This window comes from Trichoplusia ni, chromosome 12, assembly GCF_003590095.1.
Source record: "Trichoplusia ni isolate ovarian cell line Hi5 chromosome 12, tn1, whole genome shotgun sequence".
Lineage (NCBI taxonomy): Eukaryota > Metazoa > Arthropoda > Insecta > Lepidoptera > Noctuidae > Trichoplusia > Trichoplusia ni.
The window spans coordinates 3,334,755-3,354,325 of record NC_039489.1 but is presented as its reverse complement, the minus strand read 5'-3'; the positions used below and the strand labels follow the sequence as shown (position 1 = coordinate 3,354,325).

Genomic DNA, 19,571 nt, shown 5'->3' with positions numbered 1-19,571 from the left:
TTGGATATAGATTTCCAAAAACAAAATGTGTTTATTTTCGTAACTCGTTTGATCTTCGAGAGTACATCTAGATATAGTAAAAAGTAGAGTATTGCGTTTTAATTCTATGTCGGTTTATGTAACCGACATAGAATTAAAACGCAATACTCTAATATACTCGTAATAATACACATAAGTGTCAGGAAAATTTATGTTAATTTAAACATTTAGCCTCGTGCCCTAATTAACTAATAAACTTTTTTCACGCCTTAACACATTATTACTAGCTAATTTTTAAAATCGAATCATTTATGAACCGTTACGAGAACATTTCATAAATTCTAAGCGAAGAGTGCACACAAATATGTTACTTTTAATTTTGTACACATTTTTAATATTTAATTTATCTTATTTTACGCTTGCCTTATCTGACGTAAGTGATTCACTCATCTTTACTTTCTCCAATTTCCAACCGAGTAATTAATATCGCACTGCGAGTAGCATTGGCTTATAATTATTTTCCAAAGCTTTAAAAAATATTTTCAAACCTTCGCCGTCGTTTTGTTTTCTCACACTATCTGTGTTTCCGGTGGCCGGGAGTCAAGTAGTACCTTACCTAATATTACAGGTGCATTATCTCAAGTCAAACGACTATAATGTATTTGAGTACACGAATCTGACATTCACACACGCGGAGAGCCCGGCGTGGGACCCCGCCAGCGACACACTGTACTGGGTCGACGTGCTCAACCAGGACGTGCACTCCTTGCACTACTACACTAAGAAGCATAAAGTTAAACATATTAGTAAGTATTATAATTACTTTCAAGAGATTCATGATTTTTTAACTATTTACTAACGCACCTCGTGTCCACCGCGACTGATTAAGGACTCCGATTGGGGCTGAAATTAGTCAGGCGATCCCGATAAATGCGCGTGAGTAATTGTATTAGTAAGTGATGATACGACGGGAAACTGCGCAATATACTGCGCATAGCCCCTAGCTCTAATTGATCGGCTCGATTACAGCTGATATTCGTAGAATCTAGCCAGTCGATTGTATCAATATCACATCACTTTTACATTAAAAATCACGTGTTTTTTACTCCCACTGGGCATATGCGTTCTCCATTTAATATTATTGCGAAAGGGCCATCTTTTCAGGTTATGGTGAAGTAAACATAGTCCAGCCAGTAAGGAACAGCAGCCGACTGCTGGTGGGCGTCAGGAACGAACTGTTTCTAATGGATTGGAACAAGACAGGAGACTCGGCTCTGAAGTTCGTCGCTACCTTCGATCAAGGATTACCTGAAAACATACTGAACGAAGGGCACATAGACGCACTCGGGAGATTTTGGGGAGGTATTTCAAATGCAATCAATTAAGCTTATTTTTGTTTACGACAGTTTTCGAAGAAATAATTACGACTTCAGTTATAATCTACGAACATGCTTTGTCTACTGCCTACAAGCTGATTAATCAACCAAAAAATGAAAAAGGTGACTTTTCCATTTCTATGTTCAGGCACAAAAGGCCGCCAGTTGGGCGACCGCGTAGCAGCTGATGAAGGCGCCCTATACAGCCTGGAAGCTCCTCACTTCATACCACGAATCCAACTCAAACCAGTGTCCATCTCCAACGGACTCGTCTGGTCTCTCAACAACTCCGTCCTTTTCTACATAGACTCACTTACGAGGACGATTGATGCCTTCAATTTTAACTTAAAGAAAGGGCAAATAAGTAAGATTTCCTTTGATTACTTACGGAAAACGGTGGGGACGCGAGTTAGTTAAATAAAGGAAGATTCCGTTGTTGTTGTCTGGGATCGATCATAATACGGTGCTTCTCGGTTAACTTGCTTCATTACAAGTTCAAGCCGTGGGTTGATATAATTCCTACTTGACTTTTTTTACAATAATAACTATTAACGAATTTAGAACTATCGTCGCCTTTATTCAATTTTAGGTCATCGACGTCCAATACTCGAAATAGGGGATTACTGGGAGGAGAAAGTGATTGCGGATGGAATGACAATAGACAAAGATGGCTTCTTGTGGATAGCGATGATGTTTCATGGATGTGTAAGTAATAGTTACCATACACTGTAGTAAATCAATTAATAAGTTACACCGAATTACTTACCAATATATGTGTGAGAGTTCCAGGTCATACAATTGTCACAGGCCTCAGGTGACACTATCCATACAAGAGTTTTCTTATCTATGTATTATAGCTTCATTTCTTTGCCGGACTGACATTTACTCAAAACCACACACCATAAACGCGTGCACATAGCGCGATGGCCGTCAAACAAATGACTACTTTTTTTAACAATAAGTAATATGGTATTACCAAACACCCCATATTGGTTACTAACTACCCGCTCTTTCTTAAGGAATATATTGATCCCATTTTCTAAATTCTTTGACCAATAGAAAGAGGCGTAGTTGTGAGAACCGTCCAGCGAAGTAAGCACGGGTCCCCTCGGGCAGCAGATCCTACATACTTCTATCGACACAAGTTGAAGGTCATCCATCTATAATTTCAAGTTTCTTCAGCCTGTTTGTGTTACAGATAGTTCGTATAGACCCCGACCGTCGTGAGATTGTGGAGAGGTACAAGCTACCAGTCACCCTGGTAACCTCCATGACCTGGGCAGGCAGACACCTGGACGACCTCATAGTGACGACGTCGCGACGCAACATGGACCCAGAGCAACTCGCTAAGGAACCACTCGCTGGATCTATTTTCGTTCTACATAAAATGGGCACAGCTGGTGCTCAGTCACATAAATTTAATTTTCCTGACGCTGATGATTATTAGATTAAAATATTGTTAAATAGATGATTTAGGAATAGAACTGATTTGTACCACCTGTCCCCATTCTCATGTAGCTCGAATCAAATACGGTTTCAAAACAGAACCATTTACATTGTATTTTGCACGTCTTCTCCAAAAAAAACACCTCTTTAATAAATTTTGTTAAATAATTATAGGGTAAACAAAGTAAACGAATAAATACTTATCAATGAAATAATTTATTAGAGCACATGAATACAACCAGAGTAATGTAACAAGAGACTGTAACACTTTAGACTCTATCAATAAATAACATCTAAACAACAGAAGGTCACGTGACAACAGCGAGGAGTGACTAGATCAGTGACCACGTGGCAACAACATCACTTCAACTATCTATAAAGGCCGGCCTACATTATCTTAGTGTTAGGGAGTGTTTCAGAAAATCTACTCGCTTTAAAACTTGCTCTTTAAGTATTATCAGAATAAGATCGGTTTTATGGCTCAACTGTTTATGCTGGTGGCAAAATGACACAACTGGAAGAAATATAAACATGCACTGGCAAGTATACTAGGGTATGCACTCTGCTAAACTCTACGATAATGTCAACCGGCCGTAACGACCGATATGAATACCCTATCCTCGCATTTTTAACCGTAAAATCGTTTTTTTACGGGTCTTTCTTTTCGAGTGCTCTCTATGGCAATGTAACGATGAAACTGGTTTCGGATAGGATATGAATACTGGTCGTAAGACCAAGATACATAACTGTTGAACAAACATCATGCTTTAAGATTTTCTCTGAACTTTAATTTTTAAACTATAGTATAGTTAACTTTTGCGTCTTTAATAATTAATTGCAACCACTATGTCACCCTTCTTGAACACAGATATATGACAGAATACTATTCCACAATTATGTATCTCAGCCAAAACTTCAATTCCAAAATATTCGTTCTATTAAACTTCGTAAATTTAGCGAAATATTTGTTAATTTAATTCGATATTTATTATACATAGTAAAACTTTATTAAATCATCGAAAAATGTAGAAAGACCCACCAATTATGTAAAGATGCGATATTTATACAATGCTACTTAATATCTAAGAAATTTGATTGCATGTGATACAATAACATTGCTTAGGCACATTTTTCTCATAAAATACAAAGAATACTGTAATTAATGTTAAAAAGCTTTACATAACTGACTTAATTAATTAACCCATACTTATGCATGCTCAAGCATTTTTCAATTCCAATACATTCAAAATTTATTTAAAGTAATATATGTATTCGAGACAAATTTAGATTCGAACAGAATATAATACATAGTTACAGTTATAAATTTATTATTCCAGGTATCACATGGCGTAAACAAATGACCTACTAAATATTGATGTATGACATTTATTCCGAATATTGAAACGCAACTTTGCTTTGAGATGTACTTAATATGCGTATCAGCGAACAATATAGAAAGGAAAATAATTTAATAGGCATTAAAATTATCAAAAATCGAGTAAGTTTTAGTATTCGGCCATTTGTTAAATAAATATATCATTTTTAAGTATTTTTTCTAAGCAATTTAACCTGTATATACTGCGGTATAATGTATAGGATTATTGTAAGTAAAATAACGCATATACCTCTTACAAAGACTCAACGTCGGACACAACTTCGCACGCCTTCACCAATGTTTTCCATTCACCGGTTCACATGCATAAAGTAATTGACATAACCAATCACCCGACTATTTCGCAACTAGAATATATAGAAACAACTCTATGCCCATTGAAATAAGAACTACTTTATCGGATTCTATCGCGACAGACAACTTGTGCTTGTGACTTTGTTCATACTCGCCGTTTGTCATTTTTTGGACTTACAAAATTCGCATATCAGTGTCCGAAGATACGCGCGATAAAATCCGTCAATATAGTTACCTCAACGAGTTCTTCGTATAAACTTTATTAACATTCTATACTATGAACGGATATTTTACAGCACATTCATACACAACGAGGGTAAGTAGAAACTATACTATTCGATATAAGAGCACTGGCAGTGGCGTTGTTACCCAAACTACGTGCTACAGTCATACAACTCTTATAACCTGTCAATACGAAGGAGATTGCCTTGCACCGGCCGGCCTGAACTTTTAATTATTATTTTGAACTCAAATTGTCATTCACTTTCTCTTAATCCAGGTTACAGATATAAAAATAATTAATGGACATAAAATTCACAACATTTCAGAGATATTAAACTAAATAGTTCAAGCACATACATTTTGCACATGGGCCTAAATTTCCATAGTTGTAGAATCGGCAATCTCCTTCCAACATCTCCATTCTCCTTCTACCACGTACATACAGAGTATCTACCTAATCTATGAGATAAGTATAAGTCATGGATTTTTTTATCAATAGTTGCGTGAATATGATATTTAAATTAAATACATTTGAGATGAAGTTTTCCTTTTGAACAAAACTTTTCCTATCGCCACAGAATGTAAAGGCAGTATATCATCCCAAAGAGAAATAGTTATTTGATTACATTGCAATGCTCACCAAAATACATTTTAGGTATGTCCTGAAAGTCCCGAGAAAGACAAGGACAAAATCAAAGTATTTTAGAGTCCAGCATGCCGTTGTATACTTTTGGCCTCGGTTGACGCCAGGCATACAAAACAAGGCTGCATGTATTTTTTTGACTAACTTATACAAAAGTATTGAATACTTAGGTGAGCACATACAATGAAACCATATAATATTCAGCAATCTAGTGAACTCGCTGAGTCATTCATTATAAGTTACCGACTTCCCTTATATCCTTCAGATTTGTACCCCACTCCTCTACGCACACTAAGTTTAAGATACACCGGTACCTCGGTAATAATTATATTTGGCTATCTACATTAAACAATTTACAACCACTTTCTGAAACGATGATCAAGACAAAAATCTCATGATAAGAGCTGTGATTCGTTGTTAGTCATGCGTCAAACAAAAATGACTTAATGTGATTGGTTGACTGCAAAACTAACGACCTATCACAGTTGTCCATTTTTGGTTTAGGCATGAAATTAAATTGATCAGCCTTTCAGAAATAAGGTATAGTATCGTACTTAATCTAATATTGATAATATTCCATCGCGTAAATTCCTTCATTATTAAGTAGTTAGAATTTCAAATTGATTAATTAATAGAAAATTAAAATTTGTATATATTGTAAATGTGAACATTAGGAGATCCTTACTCCTAAAACTTAACAAAATGTTATACTTTATAGTATTAAACAATAACATGGCGTAACTATTTATTATTTTAAATCACTCGACTTAGGTTCTTTGTACCTGTGGCGACGCAAGCTGCCGATACCAATTTACGGTCACATAGACAGCGGAGCCCAACCACTTATTCAGCGTTTAATTTTGTAGATGTATGGGTAGTCTCCAGAACATACTTGTGTACGAATCGACTAAGTTTGATTGGCAATCAAGGGTAACAAGACGGATGTGGGAGACTTACGTTCCAACAGGTACGAACACCATAATTATTATGATTAGCCTCACGTTATTTTAAACTTAACGCATATTAAAATAATAATTAACATTATAAACAACACTTTTATTTTAATATGCATACAGTTCTTAATTTCCCATTTTCCGCGCGAAAATATACCGTAAAAATATAGATAAATAAACAACAATAGTTTTTGAGAAAATATCACAAATGTCTACACTAACGAAACTATTCCCAATGATGTCCCACAGAGACTTGTAACATAATATTATATATCACTAATTATATTATCACCATAGACAGCAATTTTATAGAAACTAGCGTTATACAAAGTCTGTGCGTATATTAACTTTTTTAATTCTCTTTACATTTTTCACAAACAAGAGTATCTAGAGAATCCTATTTACGATAAATATAAGCGATTTTTTACTTCGGTATGAGACGGTCGATGTTACTGTTTTTACGAGATATAAATATGACGGACGACCTACAAAATATTCTCGAGTGACATTTAGTCTTATCCTCTATAAAGTTTAGTAACTATAGCGCCATATCTCAATATGACACGATACTCAAGTTTTTAGGATCAACCCCGACTGAAAGCAGCGGCCCGCAGCGGCCGACTTAGGCACATCGAGCCTCGCGGCGAATCGCTGCCTTAGCCTTTAAATGACTGTAAACTCTTAACTCAGGTAGATAAGATTTAAAATTGCAATAAAAACGCTACCGGCCGCTGCTCTCAGTTTAAATTGACCTTCAATTGTCTGCCCAACACCACACAGTGTATATCGCTAGTTTCCAGTCACCTCTACTCGGGGTGTCCCGGCTATAGCTTGGGCGCGACAAGCCCGCTCATCATGTCGAAGGTGTTTCCGTCGGGCGCGACCCTCACGTCGCCGTTGGCGGTGCTCACCACGAGCCAGCCCGCCTCGTCCAGACCCTTAATGGTACCGTCCACGGGGGAAGCGTCAGCCTCGCTCTTTACGCGTATTGCCTCACCCCTGCGAAATAGAAATGAATATATTGTAGAAGCGCGTCCATCGATTAATGCTGGATGAATGCAGATCAAAACTTAATTTCTCGCGCTAAAGCAGTTTAAGTCTCTCAACGGTATTGAAGGTAACGGTGTCTATTTATTCTAATGCAGTTTAACATTGCATAAATTAACCGCTTGTGAGTAAGAGTGCACTATCTAGCTTCCAGATACAGTAAACAGTTGTTAATTTATTTTACCGTCATCGTTTAAGAAATGTAAAAATATCTTCTTTGAAATTTGAGCCACAAAAATGAACTGTTTAGACGACAACACATTCCCGATACGGCGTTCAAAATCATACATTGCCATCATCAAACAATTATCCAACTCACGTATGCAACCAGTACTGGTAATACTGTTCTAGGAAGGCGTCGATCCCGCCGTCGGTGGCCATGTACTCGAGTATCCTCTCTAGCTGCGAGCAGTAGCGCGCGAGGAACTTCTCGATGGACATCGGCGCGAGGCTGGCGCCGTGCTGGCGGTTGTGGTCGGTTATGATGTCGTTCACGCAGGTCGTCGGGACGCTGTTCGATATGTTTACACCGGTACCTGGGAAATTTTAGATAGGGTTTTATGTTTGTGTATTGTTTAATGATATAAAATGATTAAGTATTAGCTATAGTGAACTTGAATGACTTTAGTGTACTTCTTAAATGGCATTCCCTTGAAGATGAATCACCATATTAGATGAATCTGGGGTTCTACCAAAGCAATATTATTAATTTTTCCTCCGATTAGGTCCGAAACTAGTCGGGATATACCGATTATTACGCGTGAGTAAATTGTTGTTAAACAATCATTTTATATGCTCTACGTTGTTTTTAGTTTGATCTCAATTGCAGAAGGGAAATTCTGCTGTACGCTGTACAGACATGTACGTAAATCTTAGGTAAGAAAGCTAAAGCTGTCAGAAACTGACACTGAAAATATCAATTAAAAACCACACAACCGTCAAGGTAACTAATCAGTAGATATTACCTATATTGACGTATACATCTTCTCCGATACAGTTCGCCGTGGTGATGGTGCCGCCTATTTTAACCTCTCGTCCGAAGTAAATGTCGTTGGGCCACTTTATTCTGTCAAGCAAACATAAGTGATTTTTAAAACAAGTTCATTTATTATTGGAAGTAATTAGAACTTCAAAAAAAACCTTCAAACATTATTTCATATTTAAATATTCCGGGGTATAGTTGAGGACAGCTAAAAGGAAGAAATTGAATTTTGACAAAAAAACTACTATTTCTGTTTAAAATTTGATTTGTAATAGGTCTGGCCGCGTATGTACCTGATGTCCAAGTGTTCATACGTCGGTTGGGAGCGTATCGCTCGCACGGCAGCAAGCGCCGCCGCGTGCTGCACTAGTGGCAAGCATGGCGATATTGTTAGCCACACCTGAGAAAGTAAATAACAATATTGCAGTTACTTATATGTTTAGGAAAGAAACAGAAAATAATGATGGTATAGATAATATAAGGTATATATGTATATAGCCCTGCCGAATAAGTGTTTTTGCGTCGGGTTAGATTTAAAACGAGATAATATTATGGTGTTCCATGAGGCCCTGAACAGAGAATTGTGGTAGGATTTGGAGGAGGCTTTTGCCCAGATGGGGGTTACTACAACAGCAATACTATTACTTTTATACCACCACTGTGGTAGAATAGTCTTTCAATTTTCAATGAATCTTTTACTTCAATTTTTTCCTCTCATTTTTTTACCTTTGCAGGTAGCATTGTTATCCATTTTTATGTAAATTCCCCTAAACATGATGTAGTTGCCGTTACTGACCTGCAGCGACATAGCAGCCTGGCCGGGCGGCGCTATCCACATGTTCCCCGCGCGGCCGCGGCCGGCGGCCTGGCGCCGCGCCACTGCCCCCACGCCGTGCGCCAGCAGCGCGCTCGTCACGTGCATGGTGGTCGACATCACGTCCGCGTACACTACCAGCCGACCCAGGCTTGTCGTCGTCAGATTCTGCAGAAAACCAAAAAAAAAATGCATTCTAAATGAGGATTGTCTACCGCCTTCAAAAGTTAGGAGAAAGTTTTGAAAGTTTAATATAATCCAGGCTGAGCAGAGAATCTCTTCCCATATGTCAAAGACCGTGAAACTCAGGACACTTTTTTCAACTTCCGATTTTATATTTGTCTGAAAAATACCTAAGGCATAAGACAGGCGGGCGTCTAGAGCCCTAAGTGTTTTTTTATTATATGCAACGGACATGCAAAATTGATTCTTAGTTTCAGGGTACGAGAACTCAATGCCTTTATTCAAGTATCAACAATTTTACTTTTATCTCACAAACTTAGAGCCCCCTCTACGCAATCGCTCCTTCTTCTTTTCTTCCCATTCACCAACCTGTAATATCCCACATTATACTCACATCAAAGTACTCGACGGTGGAGAAGTGCTCGGGGCACTCGTACACATGCACGGGCAGGAAGGTGGCGGAGGGCGGCTGCTGCGGCTCCTCCCCGCGCAGACACCACTGCACCGTGAGCTCGCCCAGCTGCTGCAGGCGCGCGCCCGCGGAGACCGGGCAAGTCTCCACCAGGCGCAACTTGTGCTGTTGGACGCAACATTATATATAACTACACATTTTGGTATTAAGGGATAGGGAATTTTCTGTCGTTAAATAATTCCAATTTAGGAAAAATAATGTTTTTGAAATGTATTTTTTATTTTTAGACCACTTTAAAAGTAAAATTGGTACTTGTTTAATTGCTTATCTTTCACTTCACTTTTTGTTTGTTTAACTTAGGTTTATTTAGAATGCAGAATTTGCCTATGGCTTAATATGAGGGTGTTTTTTCACCAGTTTAATACCTACATTTGGTTTAATGATATTATACCTCCCAATTATAAAAGTCCAGTTTTTTTAACTTGATAAAAAAGAGGTATAGTCGTCGAAGTGGTCCAAAACTACCAAATTTTACATTTAATTCTTCTTAACGACAGAAAATTCTATGTAACACGACATGCAACACATAGACAAAATAAGAGATCGAATTTACAGGAAATGACGCGAATAGCTTGTTTCCATTGTGTTTGACTTATTTACAAAGCACGGTTTTAGATGTTTTAGTTTATTTCGGTGACCTAAGCAATGATTAAAATTTAAAAGACAAATTTCCATGGTTTGATAAAATATATGTATAGCTTAGAAAATATTTCTTTTTTTTGTAGCAAAAATAGTTGAATAATAAAAATAAGAAAGCTTTTGCGTGCAAAATATAAAAGTGAGTTACCTACGTGACAGTTCACAATAAAAGCATGATTTTATTTTTACAATAATGTTTCAAGAGTGAGAGAATATTTTAGATCGGCTTCCTCATGACTTATGTCATATTTACTTACATAAAAATATAGTATTTCTAGGGCTTGGTATCAAGCAGTTTTTAACAAAAAAAAAACGAATACAGTATATACTGTATTCGTATTACATTTAACAATACTTGATTCCAAACATTTGTTGAGTCCTAAGAACCTACGTAACATCTAAATCAGTACCACTTGACGAAATTCCGTCCTGATTACCTAATTCTCACGACCTCTCTATTACATTTACAGCCACATACAAGAACGACACTTAGTCAAGTGCTGTTCTAAAACGCATCCTTGTCTCTTTGCCCAATCGGTAATGAAAAAGGCAGGTTTTTCGCTAAGAGCGATTTTTTGCTAAGCGCCTGCTATGCGTCGTTCTTGCATAAGGCTGGTATAGTAACACATTTAGTGTAAAAACGGAATCTCACTCTTGAAACGTTTAGCGTCGATCTACATTTACGTATCGAGTGCTTGTGAAGCGGTACTGGCGTCTCACCGGGCATCACACGGTCACGTGGCCGGGGCCCGCCGCGCGCTTCGGCCACGCCGCCTAGCGGACAACACCACGTCACTATCGTTACACTGTGATCGATGGACGATGGACGATAGACGATTGACACGGTAGCATTGTGTATTCTATGACAACAGGAATTGAGTGAAACTAAGTTGAAGACTAGTGGGTTTTGGTGTATTAAGTCAGTCTTAGGCTCAAAAAACACCGAAATTGCAGCAGATTTGAGCCTTAATTCTATAATATGAACAGACGTGCCTGGTGCCTAGTATACCCAAAGTTTTTTTGCTTAGATGAAGACGAATAATCACAATCTTTTCATCGTCTTTTGCATATTTCTTTTTCAAAGTGATTTTTAATTAAATAGGGCGATATGAAAGACGTTTAACAGGACAGCTATTTGTGAATTTAATTTACCAACAAATTTCGGAAGTAGGTACCTAAGAACAGAATTAATTCGATGAAAAAAAAACCATTGCAAATTGAGTCTTATGTCATTGTCGCTAGAATACACAATGTGATGATAATATGATCTACCAAACTCGTATTAAACCAAATGACGGTGTCTCTACAAGCCGGACGACACGTGTGTTACTGTTTGTCAATACCTATTTAAATACATTACAGCTAATTATGCAAATATGCACATCACAATATATTCATCTACATTTGCTTCCTAATACAATCAAAAAGGTTGCTTATAACGACATTTATATTTTGATAAGGAGTCGCTATAGAGAAGAGGTAAGTATAAATATTTGTGGGTTTGTAAGTCTGGGGATATAAAACCATCTCTTCAAACACGACTGTTGAAGTTGTTAAAAGGTGACACCACTCTCCAATGTAAAGCGCTGTCCCACTTTCACAACAGCAAGTCTTACTTTAAAAAGAGGTGCTAATCCCCTGATTGTACATAAAATAAATGAACGAGGACAATTTATCATGTTTTCTTGTGTTCCTAATTATGTTTGTAATATCAAAATATAAACATCAAGTCAGCTATTGCTACATTAATGGTGATGCGAAATAAACATACAAGTGATATGTTTGTGTGTTTGTGTTTCGTACCACGTGGTTTCCTAGGAAGAATCCTCTGGTGTAGTCGATCTGGTTTAGTTCCTGTGGCTCCTTGACGTGCAGGCCAAGGATGTCTCCAAGTATTTTGTGGATGATGCCGAGTCGAGCCTCGTTGCTTTTTATGCCTTCCTCGCCTAAGTAGTCGCTGGGATCCGCTTCTAAATGTATCTAGAATATGCATGGTAGTGTTAGAAGATGAGCAATTACAACTTTTCAGAGATTGAGATGGGAAGTAGTGGAATAGTTTTGTGTGAAATTGTGTTGTCCCTTTTGATGACGCTTTTCTCATTTTTAATGTGTGGAGACCTGTTGTCGTTTTTGAAGAAGCCGTTAGTCTGAGCCGGTAAACTAAAACCTTACATTTCATGGAGTGCAGATGGAGTGTCCCCGGATATTATTTAACACTGTCATACCTGTGAGAAGATAGCAATGCCGCTGTTAGTGAGATCTGTGGCCTGCAGTAGGGAGGGTGTTCGCCATGTCTCCTCTGAAGCCAACACTTGGATGTCCAGCTCATGCCCGGGATGCCCCGTGTATTTTGATGGCCTACACACAATATCTAATTAATTGTTTCATAAAAAATGTACAAATATATGGTTTTTATTTGTTTATTTGACATTGGCTAATTGTATTTTTTCAGGTCTTAAAAACTTGTGAATAACTTCGGTGCTTAAGTATTTCTGTTATGTTTTTTTCGAAATATGTTGACATTAATTCGTTATACAATATTCCTCTGTGGTTATCCAGCCACAAATGTGGTATATTGTGTAAATATGTGTTTGAATAATAATCTGTTCAATCTGTTTAAAAAGCATTTGCTAATGATTTTCGTTTCCTTCAGACTCAATTAATCACTGGAATTGAATAAATTAAGGTGTCAAAGCTATTGGCTTTCAGCCTTATCTGTCTTTAATTGATTAATTCCTCTAAGTATAGTGCGTCTGTTGCGATTTGATACAGTGAAAAAACGCTACGAAAAACATTCCATTAAACTATGCCTATTTATAAACTACTTTGCTACAATAAAATAATTATATAGCCGTAAGTTTTCAGCCACTCTATTTTGAAAATCATGTGTTTCGTAATGTGTCATAATTTGACTAAAATCGACTTAGATCCTCAGGTAGTTTTCCAAAAATATTCGATATGTATTTTAAAAACAAGGATTAAAATAACATCAATGATCGTGAAAAGTTTCCAAGGGGGGTTTACGTTAAACGAGATCTCTGTACCATTTATAACTTTGATTTTTTTGTTTACGTGATAAATGAGAAAATACGTATCCTATATTTTTAGGAAAAATATCTGACGGATGTTTTAGTAAAGTACCCAGTTGTACAAAAGTAAAGAAATGTACCAATGTTCTGTCTTGCCTTAAAGATAGATAAGATGTTACGCATACACATGCATATTTTCTAAATACAAATTGTATTATATAGAACTTTTGGTAATAAACATTATTAACTAGAGATGGGCCATATTTCAGATTTGAAGGTTGCTACTATTTTTTTTTTTTAAATACAATTATTTTTGTATTTAACATAACATTCTTTACGCCAATCTGTGAAATTACTTATAGAATATCAAAATCTTTTATCATTTGCTTGTTAAATTCTCCCAATAGAAAGTAAAGATACGGAGCGAGTGAATCCACGAAGCAACGGCTAAATTTACTGCCCGGCATTGTATGCCAAGCCCATTTCCAACCATTTTATAAACAAAATCTATGACTATAAAAAACTAACTATCATTGCATGTAAATGAAAAACTAGCAGTTTGTAAATAAAATACAAAGCATAATGTATCATTACATGGAGATCTCTAATTCAATATTATGTTTTGCGTACCGATACATATTATTTTCCTGACTTGCTCTGCAAATTGAGGAAAATTTTATTATGTAAGCAAATTGTTGAAAACATGGAGTATTAAAAAATGGAGTGTTCATAAATTGAATTGCCTAATATCTATTGAGTGTTCAGAGTGCAGGATCAATCAGAATTTTGCATTTGAAACCTCCATTTGCTCATTACTCTGTGTTTTAACTGACATTAATCACACACACATAACACACATTTAAATAGAAGCAAAACTTACTGTCGGTCGCTTTCGGTTGAGAACTGTTTCTTGGCGGGCGACGCTTGGTAGCAGAAAATGTGATGTTTCATCTTCACTGAATTCCATTTGTCGTAATTGAATTGTACTATTTCATTTTCACGAACCTGGAGAAAAAAATAAACTTTAATATTTCAAATGAAGTCGAAAATGTTGTCTACTTTGCAAAGATGAATAGAATATAGATGATTGCAAATAACGTGTACTAAATACTCGTGAGTAAACCGTTGCATCATTTAATAGCATTTACATATAATTAAGCTTTGCCCTTGTATTTACTTACTTCAAGGTTTAAAATCCTTACCGTGTCGACCCGGTCTGTGTAGACCCTTATTTGTCATCATCTATATTCTATTCATGTAAAAACAAGAAGGTTGGAAAAGCAGACAAAGTTGCAAGTTAACCACCTCGGCAGTCTTATAGTAGGGCAGCACGGAGTGCAGCAGGTCAGAGCAGAGCGCGAGCAGACGGCCGCCGGCCAGCAGGTGCGCCAGCAGCAGCGGCGCGGCGCGGCCCACGCAGCCCGCCACCGCCACGAGCGCCGCGCGCCCGCGCCACGCGCCCGCCTCCAGCGCGCTGCGCGACACCACGTACAGCGTGTACCTGCGCCGCGCATCATACACATGCACCTCTAAGCTAATCTGTTCATAGTGTGCTCACGAACGCATTTCACCTCCGTTGTAAGCGATGAGAAGGGGGAAGCAACAATAACGCACACGACGTAATGCTGCCGCTCATGGATCTCGGGAGGTGCATGCACAATATACTACACTTTTATACATTTAAAACAACCTTCTAAATAATTAGGTTGAAGATTAAGGCTTAAGGCCCTCGCAGACGGAATGAAATGGCTACAGTTTATTTTCTTTGAGCGTTAACAGACACCTTGGTGGCTTTTACATCATCCAATCATTTCAGTTATGGTCAAATTCAAATTTGTAACTGACCAAGTGACATGCTTTGAAACAGCCCAGTAGAATGTAGATACCGATAGAAATTCTACAAACGTCCTCTTGCACATTGTCCTTATTCAAAACGACCGTTGGTATGCATGAAGAAGTTGATTTAGAAATATTTCACTTCTCATTTACATAAAGCTCATAAGTGTTTAGATTTGCATAACCATGTTTGCCGAGTAGGAATCTAGTTGGAATTTATGATTAAGATACGAAGAATAGAATAGAATATTGCTATAGAGTAATAAATACGTCACGAAAACTGAGAAAGTTTAATGTATTATTAGAAAGCTTTGCTTATTACAATAACAGCACACTGACACTCACACTCACCTATCGCAATCCAACACTTTTCTGAGGGATGCTTCCAAATTATCTCTAGCTACTAAACTATCAGAATATATCAACACATTTGGTGACTTTGTATTTACTAATGGACGGGAACTCTTCACAGATTTTGGCGTGCTCTGCTGAGACGTCGAGCCCCGGGCCGTCTCTTCCCTCACAGGGTAACAGTCTATCTGAGACTGCGGTCTCTTCGGCCCGGTCGTACTAACTATCCTCTTATGAGTGGTTACAGATTTAATTTGACTAGATATGTTTAATAAAGAAGTGGACAATTGACTTGTGCCTTTTTTCAAGTCGAGTTTCAAACTGGACTTCTTTGGTGTTATATTATGTTGTATTTCTACGGTAACATTTTCAACTACTACTTCTTTGTCTTCAAGAGCATCGGCGGGTTCTGTTGGCTTTGCTTCCTCAGGCTTTTCTATGTCCTCCCCTGATAATGATTTACCAGTGTTTACACTGACGTCAGCTAAAGTAACAGTTCTTTTCACAGGTGGTGCTTCAAGCACCAGGTCTCCACTGCTACCATTCATTTGTATAGTATTCTTTGTGTCAGATTTGATGTCTACAACCTTAGAGAGCTTTCTAAGCAATGCTGCATGGACTGGCCACTGGAACTGTCCCACTGGTTGTTTTAAACTGTACTGAATGTCACTACGGAGACTCCTCATAGAGGGGTCTGAAGCCTTATTTGGTTCTCCTGATAGCTGAACAGCTACAGAAAAGATTAGTGTATTAGTATTTTAAAAAAGCAAATTCACACAATAGTAATTAATGAAAGCTGCTTACTTTGTATCCTCACTACAGGGAGACAGTGGTCTATAACAAATTCTCCACCGATGAAGTTGAAACCAATTACACTGAGATGCTCTATGTTAGTCTTGAGTACTATTGCTAAGTGAGAGCCGGCCTTCCACGCTACTGGCTGCCCCATAGACTCCAACTGAAATGTAAAATATATATTTTTCATTGAGTTTTCTTTATAAACCTGTGTTGGAAATAAATCCAGGAACTGTTGAACTACAATGTTATATCACATATTACACTACCATTTCAACACAAGATTTTCATTGGAATGATTTAGGATGCTCCAGCTTCAAAGTATTTCAATATAAAAACTTAATTTAAAATCTCACCATTATGATATCTTGTCCTGTGTTTTCATGGGGATCCATCTCACATTCAAACAGTACATCAACATTCAAGTCTGTGATGGGAGACTGTTCACTGGAGCCGAGAGGCAGTCCACCAGCACATGACACCCAGTCACTGATCTCAATACACTGGGTAGGCTTCATACTGCAGATCCTTGTAGCATTTGTGTAGTCCAACAAATCACATAGATATGCATTCTTTGGATTTGTGCACAATTTTGAACTTAAAGTGGGAGTTTCTGTAATTAAAATTGTATTATTTGAATACTTTGCTGATATAATACATTTCCACTAAACTGTTATGTTGTATATAAATAGTAAGTAAAATAAATCCAATAAATAAAATTATAAGTTCATGGTAAACTCAGAATTTTAATTTATTTAAAATTTGTACAAATTAACCAACAAATTAAGTTGTATTTTTTTTCTAATGCCTAAAGTATGACCTAACTTCGGTAGTATTATAACGTAAGGCTTACCTGCAGCATTTTCCGGAACTTTGCAGAATGCGACACTCGTGTTACCATTTAAAAACTCCAAAAGTCGCGCTCTGAACGAGCGAATCCGCCAGGTCTTTATAAAGGTCATTGCGATATATATCGGTGTAAAAAGCATGGTTACCACTAGCACAACACCGCCACACAACCCTAACACAGCAGCATTTTATTGCAACGCACGAACAGACAATATACTTATTCAAAACTTAAAATAAATTGGGTTATCGATTCTAAAGTCCATCGATAAAGCAAAAAATGTTAGTAAATAAAACTGTATAAAATACACAGTAAATGAATTATATCTACAGAATTTAGTGTTTTTGCACCTACACAATACACTTACGGCTATTCTTTTCTATATTCCTAATATAATAATTCAGAAATTCGATAATTCATTTTCAGTCGCTAGGAACCAATTGCGTTCCTTTACTCTTTCCATACGAAGTTGAATCTATAGAAGACTCGAGGAAAAATATACATAACAAACTAAACAACGCTTTTAAAATAATTATAATACAATTTAATTGCGCAATGATGAGAACTTTTCTCAAGTTTTTGCTCTAATAACAACCTGTCAATCCCCTTTGTTTAAAATCAAATTCTGAATTTCTGAAACAAAAATAGTTTTTTGACGGCTTACATTTAGAAATGATTTATAGAAATATAAGTTGCTAAACGAGGAGAAAACTTTTTTTAATATTTTTTATCTGACTTGTTGACCACTGCTTTTAAATATTTTTTCATTTTCAAATGGTTTCAAAAAAGGACATTATGTCGCATTTTTGCTATTCGTAGGCTTCTACGTACAGAGAAGTATTTGCGTAGAACGGAGTAGCAGCATTTTCTGTCAAAATAAATGCGTTCAGAAACGTAGCATGAGGATAGTTTAGAAACATTTACGTAGAAAAATAATTTATCCAGATAAAACAATAAAGTTATTTGATGGAGAGCTAAAATCAGTGTACTTAACGTTTCTATACACACATATCCTTTGAGCCTCAAACTTGCTTGAGTCATTTCAGATTACATGAACGAATGTCCCAAAGTAGGTATAATTATATCATTTATCACATGTCAGTGTAAATACTAAGTAATAATACTAAAAAAACTAATTAAGTGGAAACTAAACATAGCTTAACGTCATTACACAACAAAGTAAGCGCCACGCAGTAGTCACGCTTGATCGTGATTCGCCTACAGCATAATTATCCAATACAAAGATATACCAAGACCAAGGGCATCTACCTATAGCGATGTCAAACCAATCAGTTGATATCGATAATGATTCTACCTGGTAAAGAAAGATCATGCTTCAGTTGTAGCAAATACCTAAAGTAATTAGTTCAAGATACTCATTATCTCGGGTGGCAGATAATTAGACACCCCTCATTTACGGCCTTATCGCATTATCGTCATTCATCGTCACTGTTGCTGGATCTCGTAAACATCAAAACATTCCTTTATTTATACTTAGTGGGACTGCACAACATCTTTTTAGATAAAGTATGTACTTACTGAAAAAGCTTACTCAAGTATATTGGTTGTTCAGGACTTGGTAGACGGTACTTACATACTAGTATTGAGTACCTAGAAAGTTAAGGTTGTTATTTTGCTGACTAATGGTGTTTAGGTACAGATTAGCCATTATGGTGCATACGCCTCTTGTTTACTTTTAAAGAGAGTTATTTTTACAATCATATTGGCGCCCATCGTGGGACATTTGCCAGAAAAATGTGGAAAGTGAAAAGTAAAAGTTATTATTGTATTATTGTGGATGATGACAAAGTTGTTCGCAAGTACCTGTTCGTTTTGAAAACATTTACAGCGGGTAGAGAGAACTAGGAGAAATACATTTCGTTAAACTATGCTATTGCATACGGACATCGAACCCAGAATGTAGAACTTTAAATTTAAAATTACTTAACCGCAACTCAAAGTTAGAAGTAGTTCGTATTAATGTTTACAGTAGATACCAAATCTCTGATACCCTAGTACAGTCAGCAACAGCAGTCTGATAACACAATATGATAACATAGTTCCTTTTTAAGTGGCATAAAGGAAATGTTATTTAATATGTCACTACCAATTCTAGAGAGTCAATCTCATTTTATTGCAACAAAAAATATTTAATTTGATTGTAATTATACAGTTGTGTTAAATTTTTTATTGTGTTAACCGAATTCTGTTGGCGACGGTACCTAGGACTTAGTACCTATTTACCTAATTAGCAGGATGTATTCAATTAC

At 36.9% G+C, this 19,571-nt stretch overlaps 2 protein-coding genes across 2 annotated transcripts; one reads left to right on the top strand and one right to left on the bottom strand.

The window, feature by feature from the left end:
- Window positions 1-23: 23 nt before the first annotated feature.
- On the top strand, window positions 24-2,920 carry LOC113499626 (regucalcin-like). The gene is made up of 4 exons (XM_026880159.1): window positions 24-1,341; window positions 1,504-1,719; window positions 1,945-2,060; window positions 2,554-2,920. The coding sequence occupies exons 1-4, from the start codon at window positions 1,224-1,226 to the stop codon at window positions 2,800-2,802; spliced, it is 699 nt and encodes a 232-aa protein (XP_026735960.1). The 5' UTR covers window positions 24-1,223; the 3' UTR covers window positions 2,803-2,920.
- Window positions 2,921-2,998: 78 nt separating this feature from the next.
- LOC113499624 (biotin--protein ligase) lies at window positions 2,999-18,014 on the bottom strand. The gene is made up of 14 exons (XM_026880157.1): window positions 17,308-18,014; window positions 16,811-17,067; window positions 16,464-16,617; window positions 15,660-16,389; window positions 14,778-14,973; window positions 14,353-14,477; window positions 12,669-12,801; window positions 12,247-12,423; window positions 9,727-9,909; window positions 9,132-9,317; window positions 8,629-8,735; window positions 8,319-8,419; window positions 7,673-7,889; window positions 2,999-7,305 (listed from the first exon to the last, which is right to left on the bottom strand). The coding sequence occupies exons 1-14, from the start codon at window positions 17,441-17,443 to the stop codon at window positions 7,131-7,133; spliced, it is 2,877 nt and encodes a 958-aa protein (XP_026735958.1). The 5' UTR covers window positions 17,444-18,014; the 3' UTR covers window positions 2,999-7,130.
- Window positions 18,015-19,571: the final 1,557 nt, after the last annotated feature.